General features: G+C 51.9%; 7 protein-coding genes across 7 annotated transcripts; 5 read left to right on the top strand and 2 right to left on the bottom strand.

Moving 5' to 3' along the window:
* Nucleotides 1-915: 915 nt before the first annotated feature.
* On the top strand, nt 916-1862 carry BP01DRAFT_283702 (SUR7/PalI family protein; the record flags this gene model as incomplete). Its single annotated transcript, XM_025571446.1, has 2 exons — nt 916-1321; nt 1381-1862. Coding segments are annotated over 2 exons (888 nt in total), but the record flags the coding sequence as incomplete, so codon positions are not given.
* Nucleotides 1863-2924: 1062 nt separating this feature from the next.
* BP01DRAFT_364930 (uncharacterized protein) lies at nt 2925-4805 on the bottom strand (the record flags this gene model as incomplete). The annotated part of the gene is made up of 1 exon (XM_025576342.1): nt 2925-4805. One exon carries the CDS (start codon nt 4803-4805, stop codon nt 2925-2927), a length of 1881 nt encoding a protein of 626 aa, XP_025432137.1.
* Nucleotides 4806-5462: 657 nt separating this feature from the next.
* BP01DRAFT_355802 (WD40 repeat domain-containing protein) lies at nt 5463-7272 on the top strand. The gene is made up of 4 exons (XM_025574785.1): nt 5463-5554; nt 5643-5664; nt 5720-6215; nt 6279-7272. Exons 1-4 carry the CDS (start codon nt 5533-5535, stop codon nt 6906-6908), a joined length of 1170 nt encoding a protein of 389 aa, XP_025432136.1. The 5' UTR covers nt 5463-5532; the 3' UTR covers nt 6909-7272.
* Nucleotides 7211-8659, bottom strand: BP01DRAFT_422714 (dynein light chain Tctex-type family protein). Its single transcript, XM_025579587.1, has 4 exons — nt 8307-8659; nt 8168-8206; nt 7920-7994; nt 7211-7821 (listed from the first exon to the last, which is right to left on the bottom strand). Exons 1-4 carry the CDS (start codon nt 8334-8336, stop codon nt 7537-7539), a joined length of 429 nt encoding a protein of 142 aa, XP_025432135.1. The 5' UTR covers nt 8337-8659; the 3' UTR covers nt 7211-7536.
* Nucleotides 8660-9053: 394 nt separating this feature from the next.
* On the top strand, nt 9054-10251 carry BP01DRAFT_355800 (putative vacuolar transporter chaperon Vtc1). Its single transcript, XM_025574784.1, has 2 exons — nt 9054-9335; nt 9427-10251. Exons 1-2 carry the CDS (start codon nt 9302-9304, stop codon nt 9759-9761), a joined length of 369 nt encoding a protein of 122 aa, XP_025432134.1. The 5' UTR covers nt 9054-9301; the 3' UTR covers nt 9762-10251.
* On the top strand, nt 9806-10267 carry BP01DRAFT_355799 (uncharacterized protein). Its single transcript, XM_025574783.1, has one exon. It carries the CDS (start codon nt 9999-10001, stop codon nt 10224-10226), a length of 228 nt encoding a protein of 75 aa, XP_025432133.1. The 5' UTR covers nt 9806-9998; the 3' UTR covers nt 10227-10267.
* A 4243-nt stretch (nt 10268-14510) lies between these two features.
* BP01DRAFT_294202 (uncharacterized protein) lies at nt 14511-18277 on the top strand (the record flags this gene model as incomplete). Its single annotated transcript, XM_025571759.1, has 3 exons — nt 14511-16544; nt 17093-17499; nt 17668-18277. The coding sequence occupies 3 exons, from the start codon at nt 14511-14513 to the stop codon at nt 18275-18277; spliced, it is 3051 nt and encodes a 1016-aa protein (XP_025432132.1).
* Nucleotides 18278-18324: the final 47 nt, after the last annotated feature.

The raw sequence follows: 18324 nt of genomic DNA, 5'->3' as shown, positions 1-18324 counted from the left end.
GTACTCCTAGAGCAGGAGTATCATGCCAAGAAACTGGACCCCTGAGTGGGTTGCATAACAGGATTTGCAAACTCAAGCGAGATTCAAACGGCTTGGCGAGACTGCCGACGTGGTGGACACTCGATTAGGAGGTTTGAGTATGAAAAGGTGCAGTAACAGTATTTGTGAGCCCGCTGTCCAACAGATATGGTGCTAAAATTAACTGCCACAGTCGTGCAGCTTTTGCCGCCACATCCTGCAAGCGCCGATCGGGAGCAGCGCCAAGCGTCCGCATGGCTTTCCTTGGCGCGCGTCAAGTGGGGCGGTGCTAACCCGTCTTGGGTAACATCGCTGAATCATCGCCCGATCACCAGCCACTTTCCCGTCCCTGAGGGTCTAGATCCCATCCTTTCCTTCTTGGGCGCCGCAGCCGTCATTTACTCCGGCCTAAGTACGTGCGAAACATTACAGGCTCCATTCTGTGTCTTCTCATCGATAATTTCTCCTGCTGTACTCCGTATCCCCCTCCCCTTTCCACCTCAATCTCTCCCCCTCCTCTTTTCCCTTTTACCCTTTTTATTTTCCCCTTTTCCATTAACTCACGTATTTCCCCTATAGGCATTCATCTTCTACCCTTTACGAACCCTAAGACCCGTCAGTTTTGGGTTGTTTCTCCCAGCACGTGGTTCCTGAGAAGTGTAACGTCATCTACCGTGGTCGATTGAGGTTGAGACCTTGGGTATATACTCCGTACACCGACTCTGCAGCAGTTCGGCGCCAGCCCTGCATTTGATTCCGAGTCTGCAGCATCGCTACACTCGTTAAAAGCATCATCACCACTCTATCAGCCCCCTTCTTTTCCATAATTCTCGGCTACTTGATCTTCTCCGTGCTCCTTGGAATCTGCCTCCGTATCATCCACCCGGATCCGATTTCATGGCAAAGCTTCCCCCATTCAACAAGGCCACTCAACGTCCGCAAGCCGGTAGGACACGGTCTAAGGTACTCTGGCATCGCATTACTCGTTCCTTGTGCTATCTGATTGCCTGGATCTTCTTGCTCCTGGTGTGTATAGGCAATGTCGCCGACAAACCCGTCATCCGAGAGACCTACTTTCTCAAGATCGACCTGGCCAACATCATCCCCCTCTCCGTCCCCAATGCCGTCCTGATCAACACCATTGCCCGAACCATCGGACTGCACGACTTCTACCAAGTCGGCCTCTGGAACTTCTGTGAGGGCTACTTGGACGAGGGCATCACGCACTGCTCCAAGACCAAGACGCTGTACTGGTTCAATCCCGTCGAGATTATCCTCAATGAGCTTCTCTCCGGCGCAACGAGTACGTCAAATCTCCTCCCTTTCCTCGGTAGCCCAATCTCTAACTTGTAATACCACCAGTTGCTCTGCCCTCCGATATCACTTCCGCCCTCAAGATTGCCCGCATCGCCTCCCACTGGATGTTCGGACTCTTCCTGACTGCCACCGTGCTCAGCTTCATCCTCATCTTCCTCTCCCCACTGGCCGTTTCCTCGCGGCCCCCGCAGACCATCTCCGCCGACCCAGCCGTCAATCAAACCCACCCCCAGCACCGCCGTCGCACCTTCGTCTTCCTGCGCGCTTTCCCCTTCCTTCTCCTCACCTTCTTGGCCGCTCTTTTCACTATCGTCGCCTCAGTCGTCGCGACAGTCATGTTCATCATTTTTCGCAATGTTTTCACCTCCTCCAGCTACGACCTCAACATCGGCGCCTCCCTCGGCACCCGCATGCTGGCCTTCATGTGGATCGCCTCGGGGTTCAACCTGATCGCCTTCATTCTGCAGCTGGGTTCGTGCTGCGCCTCCTGCTGCGGCGGCCGGAAGGCACGGAAGCAGTTGAAGCGGGCTGATAGGGAGCAGCATCAGCACACTCCTGCGCCCGCTTCGGCCACTTCCTCAGAGGGGTCCAATGTGGAGAAGAAGGAGGAGGGGCTGCGGTCTTGAAGAAACCTCGCCTGAATCTGACATCTCACAACAACACCTTATACATACCTGTCCCTCGGCCTCGACCTTCCAATACCACATACTCTCCAGACTACGAATCTCCAGCCCATATCGCTTCACCTGCAGATAATCCCTCTATCAATCCTGTCTTTGCTACATACCTATACGATCCAACACATCATAGATGCAGGCTATTGGGATAAGGAGCTTGGGCCAAAAACATGTGATTTAGACCGGATTTTATCCCTACCTACTTCTTTTCTTATTCTCCTGACTACTTGAAAATGCGACTGGAAGTGGGAAGGAAAATCCAATTGACGATTTTGATGACTTATGATGTATTCGTTTAGGACATTTACTGAATGATTCTTGGTTCCCAATCAACCCTTTTTCTTTCCGTTTTTCTATAATACCCGTATCAACCATACTTGTGGAAACCTTATCCGTGGTGCTCTCACTACGGCTCACAGTAAGTACTAGGTAGCTAGTAGTTCATCTTCAGTGACGTATCATCTTCGGTGACGTAAGTGGGACGAGAAGGGGAAAAAAGGTGCTGAGGTGTATGAAGGATGCAATTGGACCCCTCCCGCACGATAGACCGCCGGTAAGCTGCTCCGTACTGTACTCGTACTCGTTAGTCGTATTTGAAAAAATTATTGTTCGGAACAACCCATTCCAACATTTCAATATGCCGATAATGTATTGGCAGACATGCAAGCAGAAAAGGGTTGAAATGTAGAGTTCAAGGGTTGCTTTGATAAGCAGCGAGGTATAGTTATTGAGTTAGTTGACACCAGGCGAAAACAGAAGCAATCGTTCAGTGTAATTATACATATTCATCACACTAGGAGAACTATAAGGAAAGAAGAAAAAGTGGAATTCGGTCACTTAAGTAATGGGTATCAGTTTTCGCGAAAATAATAAGGATGATCAGAAGACGATATTACGTCAAAGACGCCTGCATTAGCCCTGTGCTAGCTCCTCCTCCATCATACGAGCCAAGTCATCGCTAGAATCGGAGGGTTCCATGCGATCGGCTGACGCAAGCCCGGAGGCGGAGAGGTTGCGGATCCGCTCGGCTTTTTCGTCCTCCCCCAATTCCAGGGCCCGGGGCCCACTGCAACCAGCACGATAGCTTTGCGGTGGGCGGGGGCTCATGCTGTGGCGGTCAACCGCGTCAGCGTCCTTCAGCCAACTGTATCTTTTGCTGCGGAGAGATTGGAATATCTCCGCCTGACGCTGCTTCTCAGCTGGGGTTGGGCCTGCCGCCTTCGGTGGGTCGTCGGCCGTCAGGTCGATCGTCACCGGGTCGCGTTTGGGCGGACTGGGAGCGATAGGGCGATGGAGGATAGGCGTGGGGTCGAGTTTTGCGGAACCAGCTGGAGGCAGGGCAATACACGTACCACCGGGTATTCGCACGGGCGCTTGCTGTCTCGGCGACGGCTGAATCTGCTGAAGGGGCTTGTACCCATTCGGAACTCCAGTCACCACCGGCGTCTGCTTCTGTACCTGGATCTCATATAAGAGATTGTTATAGACCGTGCCGAGCTGGTGAAGCTTGCTCTGCCAATCGAGCGCCTCTTTCTTGTATTGCTCCACCCGGTTCTGGTGCTGCGTGCAGACCCGGCGGAGCATGGCATTCTGCTCGCGTAGCAGTTCATAGTGCGATTTTCCCGTTCGCCGATCGACCGTGCTCATTTTCGTCAAATGTTCCACTTTCGTCCTGAGCTTTTGTCGCTCCACTGAGAGCTGCTGCACCCGATGTTTCAACGTCGACAAGCGGAAGTTCGCCTTATCTTCTGCAACCTCGATGTGTCGAACATGAACATTGGGGGCGGACGGCAGATAACCCAAAGGCCCGGAGTAAGACGGATATGGTGAGATATATGGCGGTTCGTCATACACGCGGCGTAAGACCTCCCGACTCGTGCATTCCATGAGATCCTGATCATCAATGGAGAACCGCTTTTTCGTGATCTCGCTCACGGACGGCGTGTCTTGAGGAGCAGCGCAGATACTGGTTGGTATTTTGGTGACCGCGGCAAGCTCCTGGCTAAGCTCGTGAAAATCAAACTCGGGTAGCCCGTGATAATCCAACTCGATGGGCACATCGAAAGGCGACCCATCGAACAATGGACCCAAAGACTCGAACAGAGCGGTCGGTATGGGTTGCTGGTCAGGATCTAGAGGCGTGTGTGGTCCAGTTCCATTTCGATCAGGCTGCAAGGCTGAGTCGAGAGACAATAAGGACGGCGTGTCGTCTGGAGATGTGCTGACTTCATCTTGGAATGATTCGAGGGCCTGCCGCTTGGAAATCTGCTGCCAAAGGTCTGGTTCCTCGAATGCTTCTGTACCGGCTCGTTTGCGTGAACCAAAAACCGTATCGAGTTCATGAAACATAACCTCAGAGTCGAAGAGGGGGTCGTACAAGTCCTCGGCCGGAGTTCTGGATGGCGCAGCAGGAGGACCATGAAGCCCTGGGATGGGCGTGGTCATGGGCGATAAGTCTTCGGACTGGCGCAATTCTCTTTGCTCAAGAGAGGGTGGTGCTTCGACCTTTTCAGACGTAGAATCGACTATCGTACCTTCGGATCGGTCCGCGCGGTCGGGCGTAATATGCTGGTCGACTGCGGTAGGCTTTGCTTCTTCAACGGACAGGCCGTGTCCTCCGTCCGGAGAGGCATCGGTGGACTGCTGCAGCTGGGACCCAGGGGAAGGTGTAAGCCCCGGATCATTCACATGCAGATGAGAAAGACATGGGGTAGATGGAAGATTCTCTGAGACGGAAAGCCTCTGAAAATCCGTAGGGCAGGTCTGGAGCGAGGTAGAAATACCTTCAGCCATGCTTTCACTCATCTCTAAAGAAATCTCCTTCAGAGTGTCGTTGCAAACGAATACCAGGCAGCTGGAATTGTGGTAGCCGAGCTCTGCTCGTCCGAAAACCCAGCCTTGAGACAAGGTCGTTGCAGGGTGGCGTGGACGTGCTGGTGATCTCGGGACTTAAAGTCCAGAAAAGTCCGCCATCGATCGCCAGCTATTGAGAATAAGAATAAGATATTGATCTCCTTGAATCGTCTGGTCACAGAGAACAAGCTGCAATCCGTACCTCCTTTAGGCGCCAAGTCACTGTACGAACATTGACGGGAGCGTAAGACGCATAGTAGTCCGGATGAAAACTCGGAGTCTCGATAAGAGCTGTTCAGATATTGCTGAAGGGGCGGATATCGAAATCAACACAAGGCACCTAGCCTGCCGGATGTCCGACAGACGCCTATATCAATTCGAATCAAACAGACTGCGTGTTCTGCAGCTGTTGAGAGGTGTGACAAGACGAGATGAAGAAAGATCAACGCTGCTTTTTTGATCCCTTGCCTGGATTGCCGCCTTCTTCACCGCCTAGTAGACCGCCCACGTACAGGAGTCAACCTTGGTGCAGCCTTGACATAAGACCGGCAGGAAGCCGGCACGAAGCCGAGCGGCTTTGGCTGACTTCAATGTTCGCCAGCTCCTTCTCCCTCCATCCTCATCCCACAACCGTCTTGTGTCTTGTCGGCCTTCGCGCGTCTTCGAAATGAGCGTCATTCTCTGCACTGGTAAGCGAACTGGCTTATAGGCTTTGAGTTGGATATGCTATTTCTCGAAAAAGTAACTAATCTATGATCCACAATTTGCGACCACCAGCGGGTTATGACCACACTATCCGGTATGGGCATGAAGAAACACTACATTTGGACAAAGTGCTGACACTGCCGCTTCAGGTTCTGGGAGGCCCTGTCTGGAATTTGCTCGCGCACAATTCAGCATCCCGATTCGCAAGTTAACCGCCTGTGCATTACCCCGGACAAACGGTACCTGGCCGCTGCTGGCCACAACAATGTTAAACTATATGACATCAAATCCACCAATCCGAACCCAGTCATGACCTTCGATGGCCATACAAACAACATCACGGGTGTAGCTTTTCATTGCGAGGGGAAGTGGATGGTGACCAGTTCAGAGGATGGGACAGTCAAAGTGTGGGACACGCGTACCGGAAGTTTGCAGCGCAACTATGCCCACAAAGCACCCGTCAACGACGTGGTCATTCATCCTAATCAGGGCGAACTCATCAGTGGTGATCGCGCCGGGATTGTTCGTGTCTGGGACTTGGGGGAGAGTGTTTGCACCCATCAGCTGATCCCTGAAGACGACGTCGCCGTACATAGTGTGAGCGTTGCTAGTGACGGGTCACTCCTCTGCGCAGGAAACAAGAAGGTACGGAGCCCAGCACCCTTTCTCGCTAGGAGCCAGATCGACATACTGACCTCATGACTTCAGGGCAATGTCTACATCTGGCGCATGATCCAGGATGCCGAACTCACCCGCATTGTCCCCATCTGCACCTTCCAAGCACACAAAGACTACCTTACTCGCGTCCTCCTCTCCCCGGACGTCAAGCACCTAGCGACATGCTCGGCCGACCATACCGCCAAAGTATGGAATCTCGACCTCGACTACCCTCCCGCGAAAATGGCCGCCGCCAAAGCCAAAGCTCAAGCACTTGCGGCACCCGAATCGTCTTTGTCCCCAACATCAACACCCGATAGCCAGGACCCCTTGTCGCCCAACAGCAACAAGCCCGAGATTGAAATCAACCCTCTTAGTCTGTTCGATAGCACACCTCCGATTGTCAATACCGAACCCCAGCAGACGTTCCCTGTCCAGCCGGACGGCCCTCCCATGGACCCTACCACGGGCACCCTCTTCTTAGAAACAACGCTCGCGAACCACCAACGATGGGTTTGGGATTGTGCCTTCTCCGCCGACTCCGCATACCTCGTCACTGTGTCTAGCGATCACTACGCGCGTCTGTGGGAGTTGGCGTCGGGGCAGATTATTAGACAATATAGTGGTCATCATCGCGGGGCGGTTTGTGTGGCATTGAACGACTATTCCGAACCCCGCTAGATTCAGGGTTTTGAGTACCAGAGACGGTAAGTATTGTCATCACGACCGTTTCTTCGCCATACATCTGCTTCCTGTTGTTATTCGCATCTTTCCATGGGGCTTCATGGGTTAGCATGGCGCTAGGTATCAATTTGACCGAGTTGACTCGGCTTTAACTTGACTGTGTTGGGGACTGGCGTATTCTTTCTGCCTGCCATCATATAGGAGTTTCAGGAGCCGATCGCACTTTATTATTATCTTTCTCCTTTGTCCATTTTGTCGGAACGTCGAGCAAGAGTTTGTGATACAAATACCACATTACAGTTTAGTCGGCGGTGGGAGGTGATCTGCAACGCCTTGGAAATAGCCTCAATATTGAAATAATACAACAACAGAAACCATGGTATCATTCTCCATCGTGTAGCACGATCAGAATCACGGCCCCAGAAAAATCGGACTTGTGATGTTCAAGAAGGAAAATTAAGCCAAAACACAGATAATCTATCCACGTTCTAACTGATGTAACTAAGCACCACGCGATGGCTCTGGCTGACCAGTTACCGATCTGAGCCAGAAATGAATCCTTTGTATATTAGGATACAGTACCAGCGCGCAGGTACTTCCCAACGCTGATGTTGTGCTGAGAAGTTTAGACAACTGCAAACCACGTCACACTGACAACAACATCCAAGCCCCTCTCCTCGGCGCCGGGGTACTTGAATGTCCACATTCCATCGCGATTGACGTCCCAGAATGCTCCCGAGGCGGAGTGCATCCCGCGTTTGCCGGCGTTGGCGGTGGTGCCGTCCGCAGCGGCGGACTTGTCGATAACGCCTTGTTGCACGATTGTGCTGTTCACAACGAAGCGGTAAGGGGGAGAAGAGGCGGCAGTAGATGGGGCCGTGGCGCTGATTAGGGCTTTGAGAATTGTGTTCTAGGCATTGGGCGCATGCTTCAGTCCGGGATCCTCTCTGCGTTTTGGCGGCTCCCTTCATGGGTTGCCAGGTAAATAGGGGTTTATGGCGGACATACGATTATGTGCGAGTTCCAGTCTGCGACCCGAGAGTGTTCGTATTCTGTGACATCTTTCAGAACGAAGTCGCAGGCCTGTTCAAGGGAGGCGACAATTAGTTTGTTATTGATTGGGTCGCGCTGATAGGAGGCAGAGAGAGGAACAGGAAGCCCAGATGTTCGGAGATATTATGATCATGTTGATCACATGCTACCATTCACCGAAACAAGTTCCTAGCATTCCCGCTCACACTATCTGTCATGCGTACCTCGGTGGCTATTTTAGTTAATTCGGAAATGGCCACGGGCTAGAAGTTGATTGTCAGTAGTGAATCCATGTGTCGGTCGTATGAGCCGGTGATGACGGTCCGCTCAATTGATGCAGCAGAATATGAGGGGAGAACGTACGGAAGACGTGGGAGCGGTTTCGACAGCCATTGTAAATATGCAGGCAGCTTTGATGTCTTGAGAGCAGGTTGTTTTAGCGTGATTTCGGGAAGAGAGGGAAAGCTAGAAGCTCCGGGGTGTGTTGTTTGGGTCAAGACGGTGGGCACTACCACGGGAAGCTGGAGAGGTGATTGTGGGGGGAAGGAAGCAGTGACTCGGGAGGGACAGGGAAGCCAGCAAAAATGTGCCAGCTCCGAACGAGAGGGGAAATAAGGCTGATTCAAAACTAACCGGAAGCAGTTTGTTAACTAGTGCATGCAGGAGCACACGGCGCGCCTTAGAAAGTGACAATGTAGAGCAAAAAGTTGTTGTTATCACAGAGGTGTTATTCGGAGGATGGTTGTAACTCACAGTCCCGAGTACGGAGTACTTGCGGCATCATCACAAGTGTGGCTTGGCGGCTACTGGTTGGCTGTGTCGGTGGCTGCCAGAGCGCTATGCCGTGTTTGAAGAAGGCCGATGAGGTCCTGAGGCAATCAATGAGAGCAATCAGCTACGGCACGTGCGCGCTACCCAGCGGTGGGCTGAGGCAGAAACCCAGCAGCGCGCCACCGCTACGCCCGTAACGGGGAAAGTGTGGCCGTCAAAGGCGCGGGGGGCTCGTCCCGAGTTCGAATCACCGCCTGTTACTCTTATTAAGTTAACTACCAGTCTCAGATTACATCAAATGCCCGCCATCGTCTCTCTCGCTTCAGTGTCGTTTAGCAGGAAAAAAAAAACTAGCCAGCGCTATCTTGGTCTAGCCCATTAGCTTGGTCCTCTTATGCGGCAAACCATAAACCTCAATTGAAGCTCTGCTTTGTTTCTTCTTTCTTCTTCCTCTCACCTCTCCTCCTCCCCAGCTTTGTCCCTTTGCTCAACCTCAACATAGCTCCAATACCTATTCTCCCTTGCGGACTCGAGCTACAACACCTACCTAAGCCTATTACGCCCCAACACTTACTTCTACAAAAAAGATGTCGAGTCAACCTCTGCTTCAAACTGCGCCTGGTAGGTGAAGTCTTCTCGTCTTCTAGGTTCTGCAAACGATTCGTTGCTACTAGGTACTTCTTTGCCCGGATGCTAAGCTGAACCCTCGCAGGCAAGCGCATTGCCCTGCCCACCCGTGTCGAGCCCAAGGTCTTCTTCGCCAACGAACGTACCTTTTTATCTTGGCTCAACTTCACCGTCATCCTCGGCGGCCTGGCCGTAGGTCTCTTGAACTTCGGTGATCGCATTGGCCGCATCTCCGCCGGCCTATTCACCGTCATCGCCATGGCAGCCATGATCTATGCCTTAGTGACCTTCCACTGGCGCGCGCAGAGTATACGCAAACGCGGCCAGAGTGGCATTGACGACCGGTTCGGTCCTACTGTCCTGGCCCTGGCTTTGTTGGCCGCTGTCGTCGTCAACTTCATTCTGCGCCTGACCGAATAAGACAATGATTGACGAGCGGTCGGTCTGTCCCATCGATCATATCTCTGGTGTATTGACGAGCGAGACGACTTTTTTTTATCTTCGAATGGCGAACTTGGTTGGAGTTTTGAGATGACAAAAGAAAACAGAATATGTGAATGATCTGAAGTAGAAAGTAGACCTGATTTCCACCTGTCAATGTCAGTGCTGGCCACTGATTTGTCTATGGCGTTGGCACTCTTGCTTTCCAAATGAAATATGCTTCTACAATTTGCTTTGTCTCGATGCGGCTCGGAGTGTGTTTCTGTGGTTTGGGTATCTTGGTGTGGCTTGAACTGTCATTGGTCTGAAAACTCCCTGTTGACGGTGGTTTACCTATGTTCACAAGTACTTGGATTGATGGGATCCTACAAGTTGCATGGCTCAGGCATAATGGCCAACAATTTGAGGTCGATGGATATCAGTGTTTATACTTCAAATTGCTGACATGTCCGCTTCACCTTTCAGTCGCCTTATTCCAGGCCCACAGGTTTCCTCTTCCATGGCCTAGTCATCGATCCCGCCCTTACCCGGGTTTCCAGCTTCGAGTAAATGATCGTGGCTATCAACCTCAGTCATCATACATCCATCTCAATCCGATATATGCATACAGTAGCTCACTGGTATCCACCGCGTACGGACTCAGAGCGGATCGGAAACCATAGCACAAGAGTTGGCTGACAGCCAGGCGCATTGTAGAGAACCGGACCATGTCTCCCAAGATCGTTGTAGGCAAGGTTCGTATTTGTTAATAGTATGCCTGGCAATGCTGTAGGACCTTGGAAATGCCTGGGCTGTGATCGGTTTGGCTTACCCTGGCATACGAGGCTCTTCGAGACAGCTTACGCAGGTACCAGCAACCATGAAGATCTTGGCATTAGAATAATTGGCATGACGTCCTCGTAGTCATGGGGTATACTTTGCCAAGCAGCTAATGCTTTTCTTGGGGTTTCTTGGCCCGAGGTGTTGGCCAGGAGTTGAAGCCTGTAGAAAACAGATATCAGGTAGTAAGGAAGCATACCTGTATAAACGATCAGTTACAGTCCTTGACTATACCTACTTTGTTAGAGCTGGGGTCCTCGACGCATACGATGCGATAATTCAAAAGGTTTGCTTCCTACATGGACACTGGCTGTGTACTTCTATCTTGGTTCGTCTGGACTCTTCAATGCTTGCTCAGGGATTCAACCATCGTGCGCGGTCGGGTCGAAGACTGCTTAATATTAGTGTGCTTAAGGAGACCATCGACTAATTTTTGTCGTTGGGAAACCGACAAGCTGCAAGAAATGTCACCCCATAGTTGAGAAAATACCCAGAGCGACGTGGTTCGCTAAAAGCATTTCTTGAAGCGAGGCCTAGTTAGAGACATCGCGCGGGGTGCTAGGAAGACATATGTAGAGTGGGAAGCAGGTATCAACTAAAGAGTATCGGCCGCGCGACTGATCATCACACAGAGCATGGCAACCACACAGGCATGTCTATTCCGGGGTAAGGCTAGGTCAGCTTTCCTTTCAGGCGTTTGTTTGAATAATTTGTCTAAGGGTGAATAGCCTGTGTGCTGGCTGCATGTGTCACACATATACACATAGCATGAAAAATGGGTGATGTGTTTTTAAGATGGTGCTGTTCTCCGCGCGACGAGCCTGTAGATCGATTGATTCGATAAGGCTGTTGATTTCTAGGTACCGGTGCAATAGATAGTTTGTCAAGAATGCCAATTTCCGCTCCTCAGAAATATTGCAGTCAACGAAATGCACTCGATGCCTCCAACGACGAACAGAGAGCTATTCTGAGGCACCCGTCTGCGAATAACTCTGTAGGTCTCTTTGAAGAAACCGTTGAGGCTACAAGGGAAGCTCCAAGCCGTCACACCTTAGATCCTGACAATTGAACGTTATTCTAGAAGCCATGTCCAAAGACACTAGATGCCCAGCTAGTGCAGCATACTTCCGTGATAGCGCTTTCTCCAGGTTCCAACACATGGGCGAGCCAAGCACTTGATCATGCCGCAAGAAATCATAATGAACTCAATTGTGAACTATATTGGGCCAAAAGTGGAGCTTCGGAGCAAAGCACGGCAGGACGGCGGGAGTTAGACTAGTCATTTAGTCTGAGTTAGTAAAGTTAGTGGTGACGAAAGTGGATGATGTAATGACACAGTGGGCAAAACGCGATGATCAGGTCGATCTGTCATACGAGGGGGTGAAAAAGGCGGGAGGAGAACTTGACGGGCAAGAAGAAAAGACATTGACCATGTGTGACAAAGCTAATTCAGGACAGATGAGATCCCGATCCATGGAACACTTAAATTTGGGCTCTCACGACGTTGGTCCTGTTGACGAGGGGTAAGTTAAAGGGACTGTTGACATGACTTGACATCCAACGCGCGCAAGACACCCACAAAGAGCGTGTGAGGTTTCTTCCTGCAGGAGGTCTAAGCGTTGAAGCACGAATACGAAAGAAAGATAGTGAAAAGATAGGCTTGAGATACAAGGTATCTCCGATGACAATACGGTTGGTCCTGGTCGTACTCGTACTTTGTGGGAGGTTCTTGCACACTAGGTAGCAGACGACTCCGTACAAGCGACAGCGACAGCGAAAGCCAAAGTCAGAGAGCCAAAGCAAAGGAACAAAAGCATCAGCATCACCTCAACTGTTTCAGGAATAGTGAACAGTTAGTGCAGGCGGTACCCCGGCCACTTATGGACCAGTCCAGGCCCGGGATTTCAATCCTCGATTCAGGCTCCACTCGCCTGGTTGTGAAATTCAGGCAGTGATGGTTCCTTGTAGGCTAGTAGTATTCGACATGTCGGCCACAACCAAAGTAGCAGCCAGCATGGAACAATGAGTCGAAAATCGTGGGGTCTTGCAGCTAGCCTGTAGGCTGTCAAGGACCTCATAGGCTGAGTGAGCTGCGCGTTCCGTAGGTACTAGTGACAGTACTACAGAGTGAGTATGGATGTATCAGCTGGAGGGATTCAGTAGTGGACGGAGTTAGAAAAGTGAACTCCCCACCCCAGAGTGGTGAATTAAGGCGGTAAAACAGCCGGTGGCCGCCCCCCCTCTCTGGGTGTCAATTATTAGTCCATAGTGACGATGATGAAAGAACTCATTCATTCTCTCTCTCTCTCTATTTCCCCCCTCTTCTTCTTCCCTTCTGTGTTTTTATCCCCGTCATCTCAAACTCAAGTCCCCTCCAAATCAATAGTAACAAACACTAAATCACTAACAACATCTCACAGACCAACACAACGCTTGTCTTCCCCCTCCCTCGTCTCTCCTCCTCCTCTTCCTCTTCTTCTCTTGTTTTTGTTTTCCTTGTTGTATATTTTCTTCCTCCCTCGATCATCTTCACACCTCACTGTATCCCTCCACTTCCGCCATTTTCTCCCAGCTTCTTTGTTATTCGCTCCGATGCTCTCTGGAACCATTTGTGACCAGTTTTCCTTTATCAGTTACTAAATACTAAAACTTTGGCGCTGCTCAAACCGGTTTGGTCCCTGGATGGAAGGCAATCTTGGTCTGATCCACCTTCATTGGATTCCGTTTGAGCTTCCTGTTACGGGCCATTATTGTTCGGTCTTGAATCGTGTTGGCTCTTTTACTTTACCTTATCGCTTTCTTGACTCTTTCATACCTCCTAACATTCGCCCTTCTCCCTCGTCCTCAGCTCTCCTCTTCCTCCCTCTCCCTCTTAGGCTGCCTGCATCCTTCTTCTACTCATCCAGGCAACAAGCCAGGAGGGGAACCGCTGGACGCATCAACCCGTTCTCCTGCGTGTATTTGCACCAATCTCCATTATTAATAGATTACGCCACCGCCCGAGTGTCCGTGGAATTTGCCTCCCGAGAGCTGTTCTGTTTCCCATTCCCGTCTTACATGTGACCTCAGAACTGGGCATTTTCGAAGAAGAGGAAAAACAACCAAGTACGGATACGCTTCCCAGCTCCGTCTTATTATTATATGATCATTATTATCCGTGTCATTATCATTCCGCGTTATCGTTCTTCGGCTTTATTCCCACCCATTCCCTATCACTACCACCACCACCACCATCATCATCATCATCATCTCGAAGACAACTCTTCTATCCACTCACCCAATCCTACTAACTACTACCCTATTTACCTATTTTATCGATCACTTTCACTCCTACTGCTCTACTACTACTATTATTCTGCCTGAAATCCAACACGCAGTACAATAAATCAAACAGATCAACTTGCCTCCCTTCCATCACCGCTTGGTGCATGCTTACTACCTACCTACACCTACCTACCCTTCCGAGCCTCCGGCATCTGTCTCGTTTTCGTTGGGGGTAACTTCTTCCCTCCCTCCGACTCTTGCCTCCCCCCTCCCCCTCCCGGTCCCCCGTGTTTCCTTCCCCCTTGCTGGGTTTCAGCCGGTCGCAGCAAACCACTTGTTCAACCGATCGGCAGCAGCACCCATTCCCTCGTTGAGTGCTTCGCTTCCACTCCACTTTCTCCTCTTCTCTCTACAATTTAGATTGGTCGCATTTCGCATACACTGGTGTATGATCGTTCTGCGAAGCGTATAATTAACCTTCGAATCGTGCGCGCGCATCCCCTTCCTGTCCAGACCCTGGCGCATTTGTCGCAAAGCAAGTCGCAAACCACGAAAAGTTGCGACCACAACTCGCATGGCATGTTTCGGCTGCTACCCTGGTCCTCTGCAATTGGGGGAAACAAGGTGATGGCGGAGGAGCTGAAAATGCTTGCGACCTCGTCATGCTCTGCGCCTGACGTCGGCGCCATCCCCCTGCCCCAGTTGAAGCGCAAGCGCTCCGGTTCCAGTGATCCAACGCCTGATCAGGACGCGCCGGTCGCGACCAAGCTACGCGCAGAAAATGTGCCGTGCTACCCCGTCGTGACCAAGCAGGATACCCCGTCAACCGCCAATAATACGGATACCTTGTCACTCGATGCGCCCGATAGTCTGCCGGCGAATTCGACGCCCGAGACGTCGCACCTGTCTCCGTTCCCTCCAAGCACGAGCGCATCTGAACCTCCTGCAGTGACCAAGAATGTCGGCTCACGGAAAGTGGATCTAGATACATTACGCGAAACGCTCGAAGCCCAGCTTAGTCTGGAGGTGTTGTTGAAGCACAACGAACTTCGGTTAATCGACCAGGAAATCGCAAAATGTCAGGTCGCGTTGGAGCAATTGCGCCGATGCGCAGAGATCCCTTATCCAGGCTCAAATGTGGCGGGCTATTCGCAGGCTGTCAGCGACGGGACGGGCATGGCGATTTGGGCTCCTGAAAATGGACCTGCGCCTCTGTCTCCGGCGCCCTGGGGTGTCACTGATGGCCCGTATAGTCGCCACTACTCTAAATGGTTAATTCCAGATCCTCGTTTTGATGGCGGTGAACCTGAGCCTGCTACCCCCATGGCGGGCGGTCTTGCTAGTCCGTGGACCGAAGGGCGCTCGACGCGTGGAAGCTGTGGGGATCTTGGTTACATGGCTGGCAAGACACGACCGCAACGAGGCACAGGTGGCAGACTGCAGTCTTTACCCAACGGCAACCAGCAACCCAAGGAGAAGAGTGGACCAATTACTATTCGACGAAAATCGGATGGTCTGCTCGTCAAGCTGGTCTGCCTGGACTGTCGGCGGAACAACTTCTCCAGCACGCAAGGATTTATCAACCACTGTCGTATCGCGCACAGTCGAAACTACGCAAGCCATGAAGCGGCGGCAGTTGAGTCAGGCGAACCCGTGGAACTGGATGAGGCTGGTGCAATCATTGGCGGCAAGATCGAGGTCTCCAACCCTGTCACAGCGGGATTCATTCATCCGTTGATTCGGTCAGCGCATGTCATTGAGCCGCTTCCCAAGACTCCTACACCTGTATCCGACGCCACCATGACTCCCCGTAAAAGATCCAGCCCAATTCGACAGACTCCCTCGGCAGCAGAGACGCCTCGAGCATCAAGCGCCGAGCCAAAGACCACAGTTGCTACGGCAGGCAATACTACATTCATGTCTTCCCCTGTGACGCCTCATTTATCGAATCTGATGAAGCTCCGAGGCGTTGCGGTTGACCTAGAACAACTGGTCGGGGAAGCCAAGGCTGCTGTGGATCTGGATGACTATACGGATGATGACGGAGGAGAGTCAGATGGCGGATTCGTGCAACCTTCGACAGAAATGAGTCAGGATCAGACATCGCTGGGAGCCCGTGCGGGCAGGCAACCGATGCGGACGACAGCCTCGCAGGCGACAAGCGGGCGCCCTGGCAGCCGAAAGGGACTAGATTCCTTGGACCACCGGCCTCCACCCCTGCAAACCTCGACCCCTATCCGAGCCACCCCTTATCGGTCCCCCTATCCTTCCATGTCATGCCTACCGCAGGACTCGCAGAGGGGAGCTCTGCGTACACTCGAGGGCACAGAACAAGGTGCAAATCTTAGTCCGAATACGGCCGAATCTAACCAAGCCCCAAGTCTCGTCAGCGATGACGATGACTATGGGGAGGGTTCGGATTCGGATGCCGGGCCTAGTTCTTCTGAGGCAGGTGATCACGATGAGGACCTAGGTCATATTGATGTTGAGGACGGCGATGAGAATAGCGCCAGGTCGGCGGCTGCCACTCCGCCCAAGTCAGATATCGGCATGGCAAGCACGGGGACACCCCGGGCGCCACCATTATCGAAGTCGCTGCGACGTGGCAGTATCAAGAAGAAAGACCGGCTCATGGCGACATCGGTGGTTGCCTCATCGCGCGGCAAGGAAGAGAAGCGGGTTAGCTTTGCCAACCCCGACTCGAATCCTACCAAGGGTGAGCCGACGGAGCGTCCGGACGATACACGATAGAACTTCGCTTTATTTCGGGCTAGACCCTTTTGGACATTGTAATTTCTGTTGTATTCTCCTCTTACCTTTTCATGTATGAGACTTCAGTTTCAATGGATAAATTGTGTGGATGAGAAGAATGTGGATTGGATTTGGACAATTTTGTTGGGCGATGCTGTGAGAAAGACTCTGGACAACGCATGATTACTAGACAACGCAGCGATCAATCTGCGATACTCAATTGGACAATTCCTGCAAAGGTCATTGGAATGTTTCTCGCTTCATGGTAGTAACCTAGTATATATTCACTACTCCGTAGGTACTAGATAAGGTAGTCGAAGTGACCAGGGTTACCTAATCATGGTCTCCACGTCTGTATTGGTGCTAGCCGTATAGTACAAGTACCACCATGAAGCTCTAGATCTGCCCGGGGATATTCCAATCCAGCCATCATCACCAGCCACCACGGAGTCGCCATTGCACTAACGACATTCAAGGGCCACGCCATGTCCAACCTCAAACCCTATGACCCCGATCATATCACCAAGGAGACCTTCCAATCCCTCCTAGCAAAATACCCATCGACTGTGACATCCACCATCCGACGCAAGGCCATCGCATCTAGCGGCAGCAGCAGCAGCAGCAGCAAACCTTCACGCAAATCCGGCGCCAAGGGTACCACCACCACCACCACCACCACCACTACCGCTGCCTCCGCCTCTTCCAAAAAGGGGAACCCTGCAGATTGCAACGCGGAGGCCGAAGTCCGCGTGCAAGACTACCTCGCCCTCGACGAGTTCCGCTACACGACCCTGCCGCATGCGGTTCGTCAACGCGCAACGGGGGAGGATGGGGTGGGGTATCTGGAGAAGGAGGAGTTGGTGCGCTTGGTGGAGTGGAAGATGTACGTTACCCTCTTCTTTCTACAGTCTACTTCTCTTGTTGTCACCCTTGGCTGCTTCGGGCGGGTGTTTCAAAGTAAAACTTCCACTCGACCCACAAACCTACAACCTTTGATCCTACATCCAAAACAACACTAAAGCTTCCCCGGGGGGAGGGAACAATCGAACAGGAAACACGGCAAATTCCGCCCCGCACTACTAGGCATGGTCCGCTCGAACCCTGAGACCACCATCTGCGAGGCTACTAGCACCGCCTCTGAATTGCTGCAGAAGCACAACATGACAGAATTCCCGGGCGATGCGTTGGACCGCGTGACGGGCCCGTTGAGGGGCGTCGGGCCTGCGACGGGGAGTTTGGTGCTGTCAGTCTTGGCGGACGTGCCGTTTTATAGCGACGATGTGTTTCTGTGGTTGTGTCTGGGGGTGTATCCTGGATATGGGCCGGAGCCAGCTAGAAAGGCGTTTAAGCCCGGGAAGAGCGGGGAGTTGGATGTCAAGTACAATGCGATGGAGTATCGGGAGTTGTGGGATGCGGTGAGGAGGTTGAGGGAGAGATTGGGGAGGGTGGCTTGTGAGGAGGTTGAGAAAGTGGCGTTTGTTATTAGATTTGGTGGTGAGGATGAGGTTGTTGGGAAGCTGAAAGACGAAGGGAAAGGAAATGCAGATCAGGTTGTCCAGGGTAAGAGAAAGCGACAGGGAAAAGAAGAAGAAGAAGAAGAAGAAGAAGGAAATGAAGAAGTGGGGGTCAGGAGGAGCAGCAGAAGGAGAGGAGGAAATTAATATTAGTGAGAGAGAGCATACATTGAACATCAAGCAAGCCATGGATT

The sequence above is a fragment of the Aspergillus saccharolyticus genome (assembly GCF_003184585.1).
Source record: "Aspergillus saccharolyticus JOP 1030-1 unplaced genomic scaffold BP01scaffold_11, whole genome shotgun sequence".
In the NCBI taxonomy this organism is placed as follows: domain Eukaryota; kingdom Fungi; phylum Ascomycota; class Eurotiomycetes; order Eurotiales; family Aspergillaceae; genus Aspergillus; species Aspergillus saccharolyticus.
Note: the sequence above shows the minus strand (reverse complement) of the source record. Positions and strands in the feature narration are given on the sequence as shown.

What these genes read in the sequence shown, in the direction of transcription:
- BP01DRAFT_355802 (XM_025574785.1), top strand. Translation starts at nt 5,533, where the DNA reads ATGAGCGTCATTCTCTGCACTG. An exon ending in GAGCGTCATTCTCTGCACTG is followed by an intron (nt 5,555 to 5,642) that starts GTAAGCGAACTG and finishes TGCGACCACCAG; the next exon opens with CGGGTTATGACCACACTATC. An exon ending in GGTTATGACCACACTATCCG is followed by an intron (nt 5,665 to 5,719) that starts GTATGGGCATGA and finishes CTGCCGCTTCAG; the next exon opens with GTTCTGGGAGGCCCTGTCTG.
- BP01DRAFT_422714 (XM_025579587.1), bottom strand. Translation starts at nt 8,336, where the DNA reads ATGGCTGTCGAAACCGCTCCCACGTCTTCC. An exon ending in TAACTAAAATAGCCACCGAG is followed by an intron (nt 7,995 to 8,167) that starts GTACGCATGACA and finishes TCCCTTGAACAG; the next exon opens with GCCTGCGACTTCGTTCTGAA. An exon ending in ACTGGAACTCGCACATAATC is followed by an intron (nt 7,822 to 7,919) that starts GTATGTCCGCCA and finishes CCCAATGCCTAG; the next exon opens with AACACAATTCTCAAAGCCCT.
- BP01DRAFT_355800 (XM_025574784.1), top strand. Translation starts at nt 9,302, where the DNA reads ATGTCGAGTCAACCTCTGCTTCAAACTGCGCCTG. An exon ending in TCTGCTTCAAACTGCGCCTG is followed by an intron (nt 9,336 to 9,426) that starts GTAGGTGAAGTC and finishes GAACCCTCGCAG; the next exon opens with GCAAGCGCATTGCCCTGCCC.
- BP01DRAFT_355799 (XM_025574783.1), top strand. Translation starts at nt 9,999, where the DNA reads ATGCTTCTACAATTTGCTTTGTCTCGATGCGGCTCGGAGTGTGTTTCT.